The sequence below is a fragment of the Cavia porcellus genome, unplaced genomic scaffold (assembly GCF_034190915.1).
Source record: "Cavia porcellus strain 051 isolate PalLab524CR breed Dunkin Hartley unplaced genomic scaffold, mCavPor4.1 scaffold_12, whole genome shotgun sequence".
In the NCBI taxonomy this organism is placed as follows: Eukaryota; Metazoa; Chordata; class Mammalia; order Rodentia; family Caviidae; genus Cavia; species Cavia porcellus.
In genome coordinates, this window is record NW_026947495.1 from 23,527,896 (window position 1) to 23,547,431 (window position 19,536).

Sequence of the window (19,536 nt, forward strand, 5' to 3'; positions counted from 1 at the left end):
TTTCATAGAACCACAGCAATGTTGTGGGTTAGGAACTGTTATTTCTACTTCAGAGAAAAATAATTAAGACTTACAGAAATGAAATCCCTTTCTTAACTTGTAAGTGTTCTTGCTGAATTTTAGGCTTCTTTTAATGCTGTTTCCAAGAGGACACTGATTCCAAATAAATCAGAAGAACCCACCAACATTTTAAAGTCCGTATTCACTAAATAAAAATGACGGATCTCTTAGTCATTTGGGTACATGGAGAGCTTTCATTTTAAAAAGGCTATTATTTTACATGGAGTCTGAATTTTACAATTCTAAAGGACATTCATTATTGCTATCTCATATGCCACATAAAACACACATGGTTTTAGCCTAAGTGAATAAATAGGAAAGTATTGCATCTATCAATCATAATTTTGTAGTTCAACAATGTGAGCTGTCGTCTATTCACATAAGTACTTCGAAAAGAATAAAAGTAAATGGTGACCTACCTTTTGAGTGAGTAGAGCTTGAACAACTTGATTGGCTACCTTTAAAAACAAGGAAAGAAAATCATCATTTACAATAAGATGTTATACACATAAACTCTTAATTTACAATAAATGTCACAGAACTTTCTGTGGCTAATTAGCTCCTCAGTTTGTTCTTTCCTCTACTTTGAGAAAATCTCACTCTCTTTATAATAAGCTTATCCTTGTAGATAATACTTTGCTATTTCCAAAGGTGTCCTTGTTGCTAATTAAGATGGTTCAGCTGGAAAGATCTTTCATACCTTGACTTTCACATTTCCATATTTGGAAAAATAATATCCTTTCATATGTAAAGTGCTCCAAGAAGGCTAAAAAATGATACAGTGCAAAACACTATCCTAATTATTGGTACACAGGTTCTATATTTTGCTGATTTACAGTATCTTTTGCCTCTCCTTCCTACTTCTTTGCTGGTCATTTCACCACTTAAAATTATTCACAATAAAGCTGAATGGTCGAGACCAAGGACAACACAAGCTTCCTGTTTTCCTTGCTTTTCTCTCTTTTCACTTATGCTATCCTCTTATGGCTGCCTACTGTAAAACAGTCTGGCAGCTACTTACTCCAGCATCCACATTCCTCTTATTCCTCTGTAACAAACCCAATTTTTTTTGGCTGGGTGCATTCAAGTATATTTTGAAGTCTCCTGTGTAGCTAGCCACTTGTCTTCCTGTAACACAGGTCTAGCTAGTAAGATACAAGCACACTAATTTCTTGAGTTTGCAAAAAGTCTCTAAGAAGAAGAGGGCTTGGATGCTGCCTCCTTCCTTTTGTTGTACGGGGCATGAAAGTGATGGCTTCAGTAGCTACTTTGACAACAGAAGTCAAATAATATAGATGTTTAGGGAGAATGGGACAAGACAGATTGTGATGATGTCACTGGGCTGCATGGTTTTTCTGTGAACTTTTATGTAGGGGAAAAATTCAAAAGAAATATTTTGAGTTTTTTCCAATATACAACCAAAATGAATTCTTTCTAACGTACTAACAGAACTCTATAGTTTTTTTAGGTACTAGGCAATTTAGAATACAGGGAAAGTGGGGCTCTTCCTCAGCTCAAGGATGTGAATCTTGATTAATTTATATTAATCTTGCCATTCCATAGTTTTTCAGGGACTCGGTTAGAAGACGGCACGTGAAACTATTTAGATTAAAGGCCACCAATACCAGTACCGTGTCCCTGGCAATAATGTGATCTGGCATTTTCTCCAAATAATTCCATATATAACTATTCACATTTCTATGTATTGTTCCATACATATTGTATATGCAATAATACCTTGGTTCATAAACACTTTTGTCCCCAAAGAATTCAGTTCACAAACAGGACCATTAGGAAAAATTTTTATTCCACCTGAGAATTTCACATCAGGTATGTAACATGACCTCAGTCATTTTTTCTGCACAAACACGGATTTGGTCAAACTTCCGCAGCATTGTGGAATAAATTAAACTCATGAACTGAGATACTGGGTATATATAAATAAAATACACAGTCACAGATACATAAATCAAAAAACTTAAGCTTTATTATAACCTTGAAGCTATGTACCTACATGCTTGCTGTTCATAATAACTGAAATTGATAAGCTAATTAAATGATGTTCTTCACTGTAAAAACTATGAGAATGATAAAATTAAAGACTGAGTCAGAATACTTAAATTCTTGACATAGGTACTTCTTGTGCTTTCTTTTTTCATTTATTCGATATAAATTTTCTACAAATCTATTTGGCAGGCAAAATGACTAGAATTTGATAATATCTAGTAACTGGTCACAGGATGGTTATTACAATAACACAATTATAACATAACATAATATACATTTTACCATTGTGGTAATTCTCACATTCACTCCAAATTTGTGGAACTTACATCTTTTTCTTGTTGTGATCAATTTATTTTTGGTGATGTGAAACTACTTGTGTTTGTTCCCCCATTTAGTATAGTGGAACAGATTATAGTAAGAACGTTCTCATGAGCTGAATTGTTTTTTGGCTCAATATTGACAAAATAGCACATCCTTGACTACAGTTGGTGACCAATAAGTTTCAGACAAAATTAAAACACAGGCTGTCATCAACTTTGGTTAGAAGGCATTTATGCTATAAGCAGTAAATGACTAGAATTAGATTATTTATCATTTATTAGTTAAGAGGGAGTTTGTCCCCATCAGAAACTATCCAAACTTGTCTTGTTGATGTTAAGTAAAAAACAAAGGCCTCTTCCTAAAACTAAGTACAGTTTTCGACAAAAAAAAGGATTCTTAAGTATTTTTTTCAGTGAACTTAAACTTCAAGAAGCATACCTAGGAGCTATTATATATAAGAATAAACCATAGTTTCAGTAAATGGTACTTTATTTTTCCTTTAATTCTTTATTTATATTGATCACAATAATGAAAAGTGATTCAACCCATACAAAATTTTTTAAACATTTCATGCCAATTTATAAGTAGCAGAGAATTTAAACAGTACATCATCTATTTTATTGCTGGCTAATAAAACAAAAGAATTGAAGTGCAGGTTAAATCAGGAAAAATGCACCAAAGTTAATTCATACCATAAATAATATACTTTTTTATCACAAACTTTGGATTTGATTTATGCTCTCATAAAACTGCCTAATATCAATATTTGCTTTTCTTCCTCCAAACTGGTAGCTCACTTAAGTCACTCTGTGTAACAGTGTTCACATAAAATAGCTCTATCCATGATTTAATAGGAGACATAGAGTAATATCCTAACTGTAATAGCCCACAGGAGGAAATGTGTTATATCTTTGCAATCCAAGCACTTGCCCTATAGGCTTGCAGACTCTATATCTGACACAGTTCCTTCGGGCATGTACTTTGGACAATTGTTTGCTATCCTGAAAATTGAACAAAGATACACCAATACATTATGTCTTTACCTGCTGACATGGGCTTACCTTGCCCAGAAGGACTCACAGGTTCTTTGTTGAAGAGCAAACAGGCTGAACAAAGCTTTTCTCTATACCTTTTATAAAGATGGTTTTCTAGGATTTGTTACTACTTTTAAAAGCCAAGCTTTCCAAATGCTTCAATGAAACAGTTGTTTGGAGCTTGTGCCTGTAACTTCTAATAGACTCACAAGATGATACCTGGAATGTACCCCTGCCCATAATGTTCCAGCAATATGCCCTAAGCATTTGGGTTACAAATAGTTGCACACAGCTCATCAGCATGACCAACTAATGAGAACAAATAACTTGCAGTTCCCCTGCCAGCTTTCTCTCTAAACAATGGGAAAATAGCAGCTGGGCTATGTCAGAAGGATCTGAGACACACACAGAACAGAGATGATAGTCCTTACACCTCTGGCTTGTGTTACAATGTCACCCAGTTCTCTGCAGACCTCTCTACTTTGCTCCTAGGAGATGGAGGTGGGTTGCAGGAGAGACAAGAAGCCCAGGAGGACACCTACTAATAAGCTTCCTGCCTTTTCAGTAAGAATTCTGTCAGATAAGCCAGCTCCTTTGACACTTTCTTGATCTCCTGTCAATCCCAGACATTTTCAATGTTTCTTCCCAGGCTTTTAGGGCTGTGGTCTCCTCAAGCACTTCTCTGAAAATGGACAGCAGAGAGGAGAAGATGGGGCTGCTGAGTGGTCTGTTATTGATTGCAAAATGTCCCTGAGGCTGAATGAGTAGTCACACTAAGCAGCACACTGAGAGATGAACCGTTCCTTGCACATGCCAAGAAGACCGTGAAGGCCTCTGTGCAGGGTGGAGCATGGAGGGTAAGGATTCAGGATGTCTCTGGTGAGTGGGAGGAGCCCAAAAGGCCTTGCCTGTCTGCCTGCTTTGCTTTCATACCCCAAGATGCTATTTCTTCATGCAAACCAAATGATGGCCTTAAGCAAGATAAAAGTCTGGCCCAAAAAATGATTTCAAAATATGCTATGGAGGAATTTGTTATGCTTCTGGACTTGGTTTACTATACTGAACTAGCTAGGGGAACATAGAAAGAATACTGGGCCAGAAACACAAGACAGACTTGAGCTCAAAGACCATCTCTGTTGGTGTTATGCATTGACAAGCATGAGACTTGAGAAGCACCCGGACTTTCCTCATGGGTGAAAGAGAACTGTTTGTCGCTAAGTTGTGACAAATGCATGAGATGATAGGTATACGGAGAGAAAGCATCTAGGGCAGGATCCGATATAAAGTAGTCACTCTGTAAATGTTAAGTGTGAAGCAGAGGGGTTGGACGGTCTTTCCAGGTAAGCAGTGAGAAGAGAATGGTTTAAAAGTAGGAGGATTTATTTGTAAAAGAATGAATATGTATACATATAAATCCTGGAAGATAAAATATGACAAATAATAAACCAAACACATGCTCCCAAATACCACAGGATGAAGAGGACTGTGACAATATTTAAAAGCAAGTCTTCCTAATCTGAAGCCCACATAGTCTAATTTAAATCAGTCTTATGTGAGTCTACAATTTTCATTTCAGCTGATTTAGTCTTTCAGTTATCTTTGGGGTTGAGCATAATAAATGAATGTTTATCTCTGAGGAGATAACTGAAGAAATTATTCTAAATATGTGTGTGGGATTTCAGGGAAACTAATTTGGAAATTAATTTCCTGTTGCTAGTCTCCATTCATTCATTTAAAGTCATTTAACAAATATGCACTAGACACAAAGTGACAAACCAAAATACAGGGTCTCGTCCAGTATTTCATAATGTGTGTTCCCAGGACCACTGCCCATCAGACAGGTGTATAATGACTGAAAAAGTTCACATTCTGAGACCCTTCCTGGTTGTTGGGGAGAGGAAACTGGTAGTTTCCACAGACATTATAGATGGTAGAGCCAAGAATCATGTGGATTATGGAGGAGTGATGGCCACTAGATTGTAGGTGTCCAGGGCAGACAAGAAGGAGGAGATCACCTGTTGATAATGTGGGCACTTGGGGTACATGAAGGCTATAAGGACATCTTTTTCCAACTATATCTGCAGAGATATTGATTTTAAAGATGTGTGAAGTATACCCTGAGAAAACATGGTATATTTCACAATTCAGTTAAGCACATAGCATATGGATCAGAAAGGCAGATAAGAACGATCTCAATAACCTACTGCTGTCTTCAGCTTTGATCTAAAAGAAATGATGGAGCTTTTTGGCTTCTATATCTAAATTACATTCAGTGGTCTCCCTTCCCCTTGTGATCTTAAGCGCCTTGTTCAGGGGCTGGAGAAGAATTCAACCACAGCATCCTTGCTGATCCTAGGCCTTGGGTCACTCTGAAGTCCGAAGGCAAGGGCAGCTTTTCCAGCTTTGTGTGTGAAATCTATAATGTCTGTGGAAACTGCCAATTTCCTGTCCCCAAAAACCAGGAAGGGTCTCAGAATGTGAATTTTTTTCAGTCGTCATATACCTGTTTGATGGGCAGTGGTCCTGGGAGCACACATTACAAAACACTGGACAAGGCCCAGATTTTGGTTTGTCATTTTGTATTAACCCAGAAATAATGGAAGCCTTCCAGGTGGCTTTTCAGATGCTATATCCAAGCTTGTCTCCATGTACTCACTCTCCTTTACACACTGTGGAAACGCTCTCCACAGCAAAGCACTCAGAGGGCCTCACTGTAATGGTTCTTAACCTTTGTATTACAATGCTCTGCAGTGTTTTTAAAATTCAAATGCCCAGGATTCACCCCAGAACTGAGTCAGATCAGAGTCTCTGGGGCAGGATTTCAACAGTATGCAAGCTTTTCTCACATCCATCCTCTGTGACCAACCATGCTTTTCACTTCTGGTAGTCTGAAAGCACCTATGAGCTCCCAGTGCCTGTGAGAATCTGACACCCAGTAAAAGTTTACAGTCCCCTGTGGACTCCATCTAAATGCAATACACTGGCTTGAGAAGGCGGTATTTACTTACTTTATACATGCCATTATACTTCTCTACATGGGAATAGTTGGTTTGGAAGGAACTGTGGCCAAGGCAATACTGCGAATAAACAGTAATTCACTTGCCTGCCAGTAAACTGCTTGTCAAACAGCGAGGCTGAAAAACTGGATTCAAATGTGAAAACCTCTAAATTGTCAAGGAAAAAAGATGAGAGTAATCCATGGTTTTGTTGTTGTAGTGCCATGCAACAACCTGCAAGGAGATGGGCAGTGAAGGTGACAGGGAAGTGTGTATGTGCACTAATGTGCATTTGCATGCACTTGTGTGTGTGGTTGCACACTGACCAAGCCATGGTGTGTGCGGGTGTGTGTATCTATGCATTTGGGTTTGCTCACTGCTGAATAAACAGGCTCTTTTAGTAGAAAACAATCCAGGAATTTCAGACTCTCAAGTGTTTTCCCCAAATCCTCAATATGTTCTCCATTTCCCAGAAAATAACAATCAGCACAGAAGGGATTGAGGAACATTTAAAATTTACATGTTATCCACCTGCGTATATTTTATGAAGCCTACTAGCAAGGAAATAACTTACATGAGGCCTTACCTTGTTAGTTTGTCTAATTAGTATAAAAAGCCTTGAAAAGAATTTCCAGTTGGCATTATTAATGCATTGAACGACCCCTTTGAGAATGTTCTCTTACAGTTCATGGAAATGGATTACTTCATGCAATTAGTCACAAAACAACTGGCATGTGTAATCAGGGGCAGGACTCAAGAATACAAAACATGTGCACTGCTCAGAAGCTTTGGCAGCTTTTAATTTTTGTGATTATTAACGGAAAGACTCTCCTAAAAATTCTACTGTCAGTGGAAAATACATGAAGTGATTCTGTGGGTGACAAGATGTTTGGCTCCATTCTGTCAAAACTTACACAATGCAGTCATACGGTGAACACACAGAAAACACCGTCTGGATTCTAGGGGGAAATGATGTGAGCCCTTAGATAGGAGGGGAGGGGATAACTTAGAGAATCATGACAAATAAGAAGTCCCCGTGGACTTCTGAATGCAGGTAAAGTCTCAATGGAAATTTCTATGCTGGAGATTAAAGTGAAATTTGCTGATCAATATATGTAACCCAAGGGCATTATATGTTCCTTTAAATATGCCTACATCTCTGGGCACAGTGGCATGTATCTGTAATACTAGCATTTGGGAGACTGAGGCAGAGTACTACTGGTGTTCCAGGACAGCCTGGGTTACATAATGACTTCAAGGCCAATCTGAGCTATGTTGCAAGCGTCAGTTTCAGTCGGTCAGTCAGTCAATCAATCAATCCATTCATCCATTCCCTTGGACCTACTTGATCTTTCTTGCCCTAAGTGTTTTTGGAAGAAGAGTCTAGGGATAGAGGTGAGGCCTGCTGAGTTCACTGAGACTTTATGCCCCATTTATGTAAACTAACTTTCTGTTATTTTCTTTTTATACTTTGGATACTATAAAGATTATTCTGCTCTTTTTTAAGTTCCCGCAAGGAAGAGGATCACAAACTCTACTTTGCCTAAGTAGTCAATGCACACGGCTGGAAAATATTGAATAATTAAAATGCTGAATATTAAACCATTTAGAATGTTTCTGTATTACTAGTAAGAAATGAATACCAAGTGATCTGTATTATGAGAATGGGATTGCAGGTTCAGTAAACACCAATACCAGCTACACAGCTTGCTGACACACAGATTGCTGAGTCACCCCATTTCTGATTCTGGGGTGCAGAGGTGGGTCAGAGACTCTGCATCCCTCACAAGGTTCCATGGGAGGAGACTAGCTGGGTTGAAATTATATTTTAAGAACTCCTGGCATAAGAATCCCCAAGCAAGGCTAGTACTCAGGAGACAAAGACAATTTCAATCTGAAAGGATCAAAGAAGTCACTGTAGGTGACATGAGTCATAGTTGAATTTGAGCGTATATTCTTAAGGGTCTGATCTACCAACTTCTGTCCAGCAAGTGGGAAAAGAGTGAGATAGAAAGGGGCAGAAATATCAAGAGGAGTCTATTAGAAAAGGATTTTCTAATTATTAGAGGAAAAGACTTAGGATATGTTGGTAGTTCTACCAATAAGGTAGCAGAACAAGGTTAAACACAGTTTTTCCTTATTTTTCTCAAAAATCTGTATCAGCCACAATATAACAAATCTCAAACTGTGTCTTCCAGAATACATTTTAGCATATTGAACAGATGCCTAAAGAAGTTATCCCATCTAAATAATATCTCTGATCACTAACAAGTCCCAGAGGGGACTACTCAGGAAGGTGAAGGGCCAGTCCTCGCAGGAAGGCAGACCACAGATCACGGGCAGGATGTGTACCAGTGTGAGGAGAACGGCAGAGAAAGAACAAAGGTTTTGCATGCTTTCCTGCTCTTCCTAGAAACTCTCAAATGTTCACCATCATGGCTCTCATCTCTGCACTACCATCAAATACTATTTATTGAGTTTATTCATGAATGTGGTCCTGTCTTCCATTTCACTAAAATATTCTTCCTCACTTCCTTTCCCCCTTTTCACTTGGGCCCACTCTCCTGATTTTTCTCCACTGTGGTTGCCAACAAGTCATCATGCCCACCCACTCTATCATAGATTTGGTTTTTCAGCAATGACATCCAAATGCAGCTACAAGGTACTCTGATCCAACATGTTATCCTCATTCATAGCCAGGGATCACTCACTGGATGGAAGAAACTGATCATACAATGATGCATACACCAGTTACGTCCCAAGAATATAAAGCAATGACCAAAAGGAAATTTACTGGTGCCTGTATAAGGAATTAGAGAAGACTAGAGGGAGGGAGGGAGAGGGATATGGGTAGACCACGAGAAAAACAAAGGCAGATACACACTCCAATCTTCCTTCCCAGTACCACATGATCATAACTTGCCCTTGAAGAAGAAAATGCTAATGTTCTGTAGAGGCTGATAATATTCATGTACTAAGATCTGATTAAAAGAATCTTAACTAGTCTGGCTTCCTATTATAGGCCTTTCCATTCACCTTACCTCATCAAGACATCTCTCATACTGTTCTCTTTGATTTTCATTTTCCAAAGCCAATGCTGAATTCTCTGCCTGCAGTAAGATACAAAAATAAGACAAATAAATCAATGAAATGTTGTGTTATGTGACAACTTATTCAATACAGTTACTAAATATATCTCCTTAGGATCCAAAATAATCTTTTTGAAGTACTTTTGACAAGTCTGTTCTAAGTACTATTATAAATATCTCAGGAATGACTTCTGTCTTATCAAATTGCTCATAAAAATACATTATGATTTTAAGAAATGCAAAACTTGATATTCTGAACAGGTAGGAAATCAAATCATGGCTTGATGCAACAGTGCTTTGAAAGAAGATTACAATGTTTATCTCATTCTATGAAAATGTAAATGTAAAAAAAATGCTTTACTCCACTTCAGTAAGGCCTGTGTTTGTTGAGACCACAGAAAAAAAAAATGCCAGGTAAAGTCACTAAAGTATAATCCCAAATCCAAACTGAACATGCTATTTGATGTTAATCAATGACTTTTAATGATGTCAACAATGAGAAAGGTAAGATTTGGACTATTCTTAAGGTTCGCTTTCCCCAGCCTTGTGGCCCTCAGAGCTGTATGCGTAAGTGAATGTGGAACACAGTTATAGGAACATCATGCGTACTTATAAGGAAGGGAAAAAGTAATCACTGTGTGTGTGTTAGATTTGAGAAGGGATGTGCAACATTAGCATGAGATCTGCCCTCTGCACTGTGGTTACTGTGGTTTCTGTCACCCTCTCTGAAGTGTGCAAGTGTACCTTGCCCAGAGCTGTGACAATGATCACTGGCAGTGTCCCACCCTGCCCCCCCAGGCAAATACGGCTCTATCTATCCTTTAACTGTGACATCCTGAAGGGGTGTTGCTAAGTGGTGCATAGATAGTATGGCATGTTTTTAAATGATCTATTGAACATTGTTCCTCCATAGGTTTTCTTCATCAATTTATAAAAACTTTTTATTTGGAAATAATTTTAAGTTCACAGATAATTCACAAGAATATAAAAATTCCTACATACCTTTCTTCAGATTCACTAATCACTAACATTTTGCTACATCTGCTACATTTTTAAAAAAATCTTTTTCTGTACTTTTTCAAAAGGGGGTGTTAGACATAACAACCTGTACCCTTTAAAACTTGCATATGTATCTCTGAATAACAAAGACATTTTCTTATGCAGTCTAGTTTTTTTCTCAGGAAACACAGAATATAGCATGACAACTTGACCCATGTCCTTATTTTGGTTTTATCACTTGTCCCAATAATGTCCTTTATACTAAATGCTTTCAGTCTACAATCCTATCCACAATCATGCACTGCATGGAGTTGTAGTTATCATTCACCCAACATCCTTTAGTCTGAAACAATTCCTATGTTTTCTTCTTCCCTTTTCCTCTTTTTCTTCCTAGGAGAGAGTAATTACTGTATAGATTGGATTTTAATTTAGGTTGTTCCTCATGTAACATTTGGTTGGAACAGCAGACTTGGTGTTGGATCTTTCTCAGTTCAGCGGATAAATCACATGATATTCATGCTCCCTGTTACTGGACACATAAACTTCCATCACATGCTTAAAATGGAGTCTTCCAAATCTCTCCATGATAAAGTTATTATCTTTCCTTTTATAATTAAGGTGCAATTTTGGATGAGATATTTTAAGAACATGAAAACATTCTACTGCTTATCATATCACTCATCTGTATTAGCAGTTATTGGTAATTTTTACCTGAATCAGCTGCAACTGATGGTTTGCTACTCTATTCTCTCTACAGTATTCACTTTCCTACCCTATTCCTGTCTATCTCTTACAAGTTACTTAGGAGTGTTCATTATCCTCTTTTTGTTTCAATTTTGTGACTGTCTAGTTAAAATCAGGTACTCTGACTCCCTCTCATTGTTATGTATGCAACAATCAACTTTCCCCTTTTCTCTTTTTCATTCTACTTTTTTAGTAGTATTATTTCTACCTAATCAGAGAATACTGGCTTTATATAGGCTTCTTCCACACTTGTCTTTGTTGTTTTGGCCTCTTTATTAGACAATGATTGGGAAAGGCTGGTCTTGTATATTCTTGAAATTTTGAAATTTTCCTTCTTCCATTCACAACCACATCTCCAACTAGTATTTACTCTTTTCTCTTTCTCCCCAGGCATGTTACCTTTTGAGTCAACTGCCCAGTGTGTGAACACTTGGAGTTCTGCATTACAGTCAGCTCTGGGTCCAGGTGATTAGTGCTGACATTGTGGTAAGGAATTCTTTCGTTCTGGGTGTGTTCGTCTGTGCTCAGCTCCTATTCCCTGGCAATTCCAATTCCTGGGCACCCAGGCTTGCAGCACTACTTCTGTGGATGTCTGATGTTTAGTTTTCTACTTAAAGTAATTTCAAAGTTGAATGTTCTCTGGTTTTATAATGAGAAAGCATTATATGCTGATTATTTAGTTTCAGATTAGGCCAGTTTAACTGACACAGTAAAATTTGAATGAAATGATTGAACCAAGATGCCACAAGGAAATTGAAGAAAATAGCTGGAAAACAGTCCAGATGAAGGTACTCCTGCCACCGGGATCAAGAATCAGACTAACTTTACCATCACAGTTTCACTCTCAGGACTTAATGTCTTGTTCTTCTCTTGATCGTCAAACTTGCCTTCTGTTTTAGCAACCACTGTAACCTTCCTGCCACATTCCTTCAGTCCTCATCATGGAAGACACTGCCATTTAGTCCATTCTTTGGCACTCAAGTTGATCATCCACTTAGATATTTTAAGCACTGTTTATCTTTACACTGTTCCTTTTCTACGTTTCAATTCACAATAGACTGAAAGTTTTTTCTGACTTGTTGCTGCTTTTTTAAGGATTGATTCTGGCCTATTGCACTGAACCTTTCCGTCCTAAAGCTGCTATAACTGCTTAGCTGTTCCCTAAGTGCAGGTGGGAGAACAAGTTCTGAGTTCCACGTCAAGATGTTGCAGAATATTATGCAATGCCAACATGTACAGCCTTTAACAACAGTTTACCCTTCCCGGTTCTTCGGTTAATAAATAAAGAGGACAAACTAGCTAATGAACATAGTGATGTCCAGCACATGGTTTTGGCTATCTGGAGAGAGTGCTAAACTTCCAATTCTTCAATTATTGCTTTCTCAGAAGAAATATGACTTAGGCAGGATCTGCCGGAGTTAATGAGCTAACTGCACAAAGGATAAGGGATAACTGAGGGGATGGCAATGCCAGTTTATGTAGTTTCCACTTTAAATGTTTTAGAAAAATGTGCAGTAAATAAAGAAATAAAGCTGAAAATAGGAATTTATATAAGGTATCTATATCTCACTCCTACCCCTATCACATTGCAATAACATGATAATCGATCCATTCAGATAATTACCCTCATTATACCGTTTATATTACTTGCCTCACGTTTATTGCTCTGACAGTCTATTACAGGCAAGCAAATTAAATACCTAACCAGTGCTAGTAAACACACAATGGGCACATTTATGGTTACTGTGTTCAGTTACAGATTCCAATTTAAGTGATGTAATCCAATACATCCCAGGGGACTTGCAGATAGTAACAATTATGCCAGTGAAGTTAAAATAATCTTGAACTTGTGATTTTCTTTAATCAATTTGCATTTATTAGAGATTCAAGATTAACCTGTTTCTAACAGAAGACAACAGGAGAAAAACCTTAAAAATATCTTAGTTAAATGTGATTTAAAGAAACAGTAAATGCATAGAAGGGATGGAAAAGGATAAAGCACGGAGGGGAAGGAAAGAGAAGATGTACATATTCACTGCTGAAAAATATAGAAATTACAACACAACTTTTCCCATTTTACATAAGTGTGTTATTAAGTCTGTATACCCAAAGAGTATAATTAGAGCACTCAAGTATATGTAAAAGTGAATATTTGTGTTCAGCTTTGTCTCCCATAACAATCAAGAAATTCTGTGACACTTAGTCCTTGGCTTAGAAGATTTCCTGCTCAGTGTGGTTTGCCAGGGACTCCAAATTATAGTGATCTAAATATATTTATGGTTTCATCTATAAAATTCTTACAGGTGTTATAAAGTCAAAATGCATCATAGAATAGGATTATTATTTTGGTTTGCTGTGGAGAAGGGTTCTGAATTAATACAAACTTAAAAGAAGCTATCTTTCTTAGTGGTCTTACTCGTGAATAAATACACTGGATAAAGCTTAAAAGTGAATGAAAGTACTGATGTTTCTAAACTACTATTGTATATTAGTTTTCCCAATGCTAGTTATGTTTAAAATATTTTTTGTACTACAAGTTTGCATAGATCTTTTGCCACAGACTAAACATAGAACAGTTCATGCAAAAACTTTCCTCTCCATAAAATAACAGCCCCACCATGGGCTTTCTACTCCTAAAATCGGTCCCCATCCATCCACCAGAACTGCTGTATCTGCTGTCTCCGAGCATGTGCCATTTCCTCAGCCAAGCCTGGCTATGTTTATTGCACGAAATCCCCTTTTCATGGGGGCTGTGGCTTTGTCTGTGGCTCTAGCCTGGAATATGCTTCATTTTCCCATCAGCCCTTCTAAATCCTGCTTAGTGTTTGTGGTCTGGCTCAGATCTGCACCTACAAAATTTAAATGCGGGCACATATTTAAGTTACTAAAAATTCATACATATGAAAATATGAAAATATTACTACAAATTTCCTTATATCATGCAGTTAGATTCTGCAATGGTTAACTTTTGGTCACACTTGATTCACCATTGTTTTATATCTATCTACATCTGTAATTTCCAAACAAAACAAAATCAGTAAGCAATACTTGCTACATTTTGACAGTGGGCAGAATTTTAAAAGCATATATTTCACTATGTTGAACATTATATTAGAGAGTAAATTTTTGATCTTCATTTTTAAATGTTACTCATACTTATTATTTATTTTGTCATAGTAGTAGATCAAAGAAGGTTACAAATACTTTTTTGACTGAGCTCCTTGGATCTGAGCTTGCCTCACTGACTTGATCAACATGTTCTTGAGGCTGAACAATCCCACTGCGCAGCTTCTATCACTTGATGGGATTGTCCTGTACCACCTGATGGGATAGGCATGTAGATATCACACCAGTGATTCAGAGCTACTGGGCAGTGAGACATATGAATTATGGGTCCATTATGAATGTGTTAACACAATGTAACTGAAGTGCCATTCTGGGGACTTCTGAGGTTAGATCCTGAGCTTTACAGTTTCCATCTGTGTCTCTTAAAGAACACTAGTTCTCAGAGATCTGTGCTGCCATGTAAGAATTCTGAATGCTTTACACTGATATAGAACCCGATATGCAGATTCCATGTCAGATGAGATGTCATGTGAACACAGACAAGACAGAAAGAACTTAGATATCACACACAAGAGTGAAGAAGCCATCTTGGAAACAGACCCTCTAGCCCCAGAAAACACTATATGGATTGGAAATAAATTCTCCAGCCATGACCTTTCTGTATTTTCAACCTGCAAAATTGTGACAAAAATAAAATAGTTGCATAGGCCTCAACGTTTTGGGGTATTTGGTTGCAGATGACCAGATTAATCACACTTCAGATAATGAGCTTCAATATAAATTATTTATGAATGTCTTCTGTTATAAATCTCTTAAAGTATACCAGGAGCTTGACAGGTGGGCCACAAGTTGTATGAAACATAGGGAGGGCTACTATAAAGAAGTACATAGTCTAGTACGGAAACAAATTAATTTTTCCATGGAAAGTTATAAGGCAATATGATCACAGTCCTCTCCAAATCACTCCCCCCATGGACAACCAAACAAACAAACAAAAAACCATCTGACTTTGGAAGAGGCAGAAATGGAAATACCATGTCCTTGGAGGTGACCTTGGACTCAATTTACTCAACAGGGACTCAAAACAATAAGTTTTCACTGGAATGGGTAACAATCATCTGATAACTTGAACAAAATAACAAGGGAATGGCATTTCACTTGTTTTAGCTATTAGAAGCAAATTATCCAACCAACCCCAAACCCTAGGTAGGAATAGTGTCAAGTTATTATGAAAGTAAATAATGTTAGACACAGCCAACATCCAGTGCAGAAAATAAGTTCAATAATGACAAAAAAAGAATCATTTAGTAAGGTAGAAATTGAGCAGCGACAGAACAGTATGAAGCAATGAAGAAAACAGGAAGGAGAAATTCTCTGAATGAGAGAAGACAAAAGGTTAATCCACAGTAATTAAAAAGTTTGCTTCCATTTGACTTTCCCTGCTGTAAGAGTAGTCAGGCTCAGGATGCCTTCTTTCATGCCTGCTAAAAAGAATTCAGTGAAAGTAAAGAAGTCAGCAAAGAATTAGGGAAAGATTAGCACAGATTAGAGAAGTATTTCTCTAAAATTTATTGCTTGTCCCCATACACAGGGCCAAGTACTTCTAGAATCACCACCTAAGTCAGAGTTGTTGGAAACCTGCCACAGATCATATACTTAGTGGTGACAGCATAATCTCAACAACTTTAGGGTGTAGTCTAAGGAGCTTCAGATTCAGCCTTCCCAGAAAAATAGAAAGGTCTCCAAAATATCTCGAATGACATTGTGACCTATTCTATTTTGAAAGATATCTAAAAACATTATTAGGATTAAATATCACAGGATAGGCAAATATACCATAAGTACTCCATTCCAGGGAAGAGGAGTATTCCAGAAGAGTAGTATCTATCAAGGGTACAAAACACAAGAATAAAAAACAAAAAATACAAGACCTAGAGTTGAACACTGAATCCATTGCCCTTCTTATCATCAGTTCACAAAGAATTTCAGGATCATTCATATTATTATATCCAGCAGCCAAGAGTGGTGGGCAATTGGCTAGTGGGTACTGAAGAGCTCCAGTCTTTACACCTGGGCAATGGTAAATACTGTTGAGCACACTGAAGGTAAGTTCTGTCATGCTACAAAACTTCATTAATTTCTTAAAGACTCTGCCTACTGCCCAGAGGAATAGATATGAATTCCCATACACAAACAGATTCATCCTCACAATGATTTTACACTCAACAGATGTGAAGGGTGCCCAGTAAGTCAAGGACTGGCATAGACAATAGGGACATTAAGTACCTCTTTTTCTCAGGAGAGGACCCATACAATGAAGACCTTTTAGGTAGGACCTACCAACAGGCTCATTTGTAAAGTATATAATACAACCTGTGTAAACTTCTGGAATTAAAATTCTCAGGTCAGGTTTCCAAATGGCAAACTTGAGTGTGCCTGAGTCACATGACAGGTTATTAGGTACAACCTAGCCATAGACTGTTGGATACCACCCCCAATAAACTGGATTCCGTATACTTAAAGCAGGGCCCAAGAATTTATGTCTCTAACAAGCTGGCGGGTCATTCTGCTATTATTGTTGTTGTTAGTGGTAATCTGAGGACCACACTTGGAGAACCAGAATCAAAGAAACATGTCCTTTAGGATGAAAGTAGTTTTCACCCTATTTCTTCTTTCGAACTATTCAGGAGTCTCTTGCCACTTCTCTGGAACTGAAAGAAATCACCATTTGATTTTGTAATTTTCTTTGTATTGTTTTGGGAGTAAGCCTGCTTCTCTTTCCCTTTATCAGTAATTCTCTTTGGGGAAAACTGACCTGAGACAATATGTGAGTGTGTGTGTAAAATAGAAAACTGTGATTTGGCAAAATATTACTAGCTTTTTCTCTATATGTAAGAAGTAATCAAAGATAAAACTTTAGTTATATAAACTAAAAAGGAAGCTCCATAATTTTCTTGCCTACAGGAGTGGATGTGAAAAAATCCTTGTATGGTACTGGTAGGTGGTGGGTATGATAGCATGGGAATCTGATGGGAGCACCAATGTGATTTGTAAATTTATTTATTTATTTATCTATTGTATAACAGAAAGAAGCTTAGCTTGTGAACCCAAGTCAGAATTCATTTGAATCTAGACAGTGGCTCTTGCCTATCATTATCACAGGCAAATCACCGGGACTCTTCAAGTCAGTTTCCTCCTTGAGAAATGGAAGTGATAACAATATATACCTGTCACTGTTTTGGGCTGAATGAGATGATGAATTAAACAATGTCCAGAATGGATTCTGTGAATGTTAAATTTCTTTTCATCCTTTGTAAAACAGCTCCTGAAATCTGGGTGGTCAAGGGACCTAGCAAGGGGAGGTAGTATTAGCCTGGCTAGAAGCTCCTCTGTTACCTGGAGCTTATGAACAAGAAACGCAACACTGTGGCCCCTGGGGTCTAGGCACTTTAAAGCAGCTTCCCAGAAATCAGCTTTGGACACTGGCTCCTCTTGTCTGCACCTTCCTTTCCTTTCTTCCTTTTTTACTTTATTCCCTCTCAGTTCCAGGTGCCCATTTATCAATAATTCATCTAGGAAACCTGCTTCTAGCCAAGGTGCTCTCACAGCTTCATGCACATTCAAGTAAGCAGTAAGGTATTAAGAGGATTCCCTGTGAGAAGAAAAAGTTAAAGAGTGGGTATTTAATTACATCTTTCTAGGTGCTAGAAAGTGTAGTTTTTAAAAAATTTTTTTTTTTACTTAAAGAAAGAGAAAATTTAAAAAACACTAGATGAAAGAGAAAAAAGTAGAATAGAGAATTTTAACATCATAAAATCGCTAGTTGATACATTTCATATTGTCCCCTTAACAGTAGTTGTTAAAGTAAATCAAAGTATAAACAGTGGCTAGGCACTCAAACACTGACAGTGCAATCTCTTCTGTTCAATGATCTAATAGAAATTTAGTAATATGGTCATCTATCTTACACACTATACATACTGGTATATCTTTTAGAGCACTTTCCTTCTCTTTCACTTTTACAATATCTATTATACTTTTTGGATCCCATTATTTTGTCAGTTCTTACTATTTTTTATACTAGAGAGACAATGTGATATTTACTAATGTAAGTCTTGTTTATTTCACTAAAAGTGTAGTTTTGCAAGGTTATGGGGATGGTTTGGGGCAAAGCACTTCATTTTATCTTGAAATCATATCATATCACTTTTTAAATAAAGCTTGGACCTGCTCTTGATAATTTTTCCATGCTTTAAGTAGAAAGAACAAATATACTACTCAGAATACTTCCAAACTGTCCAGAGGAATTTGTTATCTGCCTGATGGGAAGAAGCTGTTGAGCAGGTGCCTGTTCTGTGCACCCATGGCTCTCTACCCACCCTGACTTAGAGCACCCAGCAGTCTGCACTGCAGAATGCTCCATGTTCTCCTTCCACAGTTCTTGATATCTGGCACTGCTGTCTTCTCTCACCCAGCACAATGCCCAGAATATACGAGGGGTGCAGTCTTTCTGAATTTTGCCTTTCGCTGTGTGCAATTCTTGCATCCAAGGCATAAAGATTATGACTATGTCTTCTGAAAATAAATATTATTTGGTTTGAGGATATGATCACTTGTGTTTCATGCTTGCAAGTTTCTGTTTCTTGTTACCCTCAAACTTGTGCTATAAGACCTTGCCGCTTGTAAAGGCCTGGAATCTTGGCAGATAACAGATGTTGGTCTATTCCACATAGTTGAAAGAGTCCAAGAAAATCCTTCACAGGGAGGAAAATAACAAGACCTTGCTAGATGTAGACATAAGACAGTCGCTGGCACAAGGATATGAAGAGAAGAGCTCACACACCCTAGCCTCTCAGCAGCCTGGGTTCACATCCCCAGTTTAGAAAAATGACAAATTTCTGTGCAGCAGTGTTGCTGGAGAATGTTTACCAAATAGCTCTTTTGGATAGGAGAGTCATATTTTCTAATCTCTGCCAATTTCTATGGTATAGATACTCTCATCATCACTGTTCTTAAACCTTCAAGTTCAAAAGAGATTCACAGCAGCACACTGTCATCTATGAGGACTGATAAAAATAAATGGGGAATGTTTAAATTTTAAAAAAATGATTTAATAAAGGATATTATCATAGATTTCCTTTAAGTTACTCTTTACACTGAACATCTTACCCCATCTTTCTTTCCACTTGATAAAGCAGTTCTGGAAGTCCTTTTTCATGT

At 37.6% G+C, this 19,536-nt stretch overlaps 1 protein-coding gene across 9 annotated transcripts in view; it reads right to left on the bottom strand.

Annotated features, from left to right (window-relative positions):
- The window catches only part of Nckap5 (NCK associated protein 5), a 949,190-nt gene that overhangs the window by 183,184 nt on the left and 746,470 nt on the right, over window positions 1-19,536 (bottom strand). For all 9 annotated transcript variants that reach the window (XM_063259587.1, XM_023561118.2, XM_063259589.1 and 6 more), the window contains 2 exons: window positions 9,460-9,528; window positions 480-518 (listed from right to left, as the gene is read on the bottom strand). In XM_063259587.1, coding sequence (XP_063115657.1) covers window positions 480-518; window positions 9,460-9,528 — 108 coding nt within the window. The remainder of the gene's footprint in view (window positions 1-479; window positions 519-9,459; window positions 9,529-19,536) is intronic.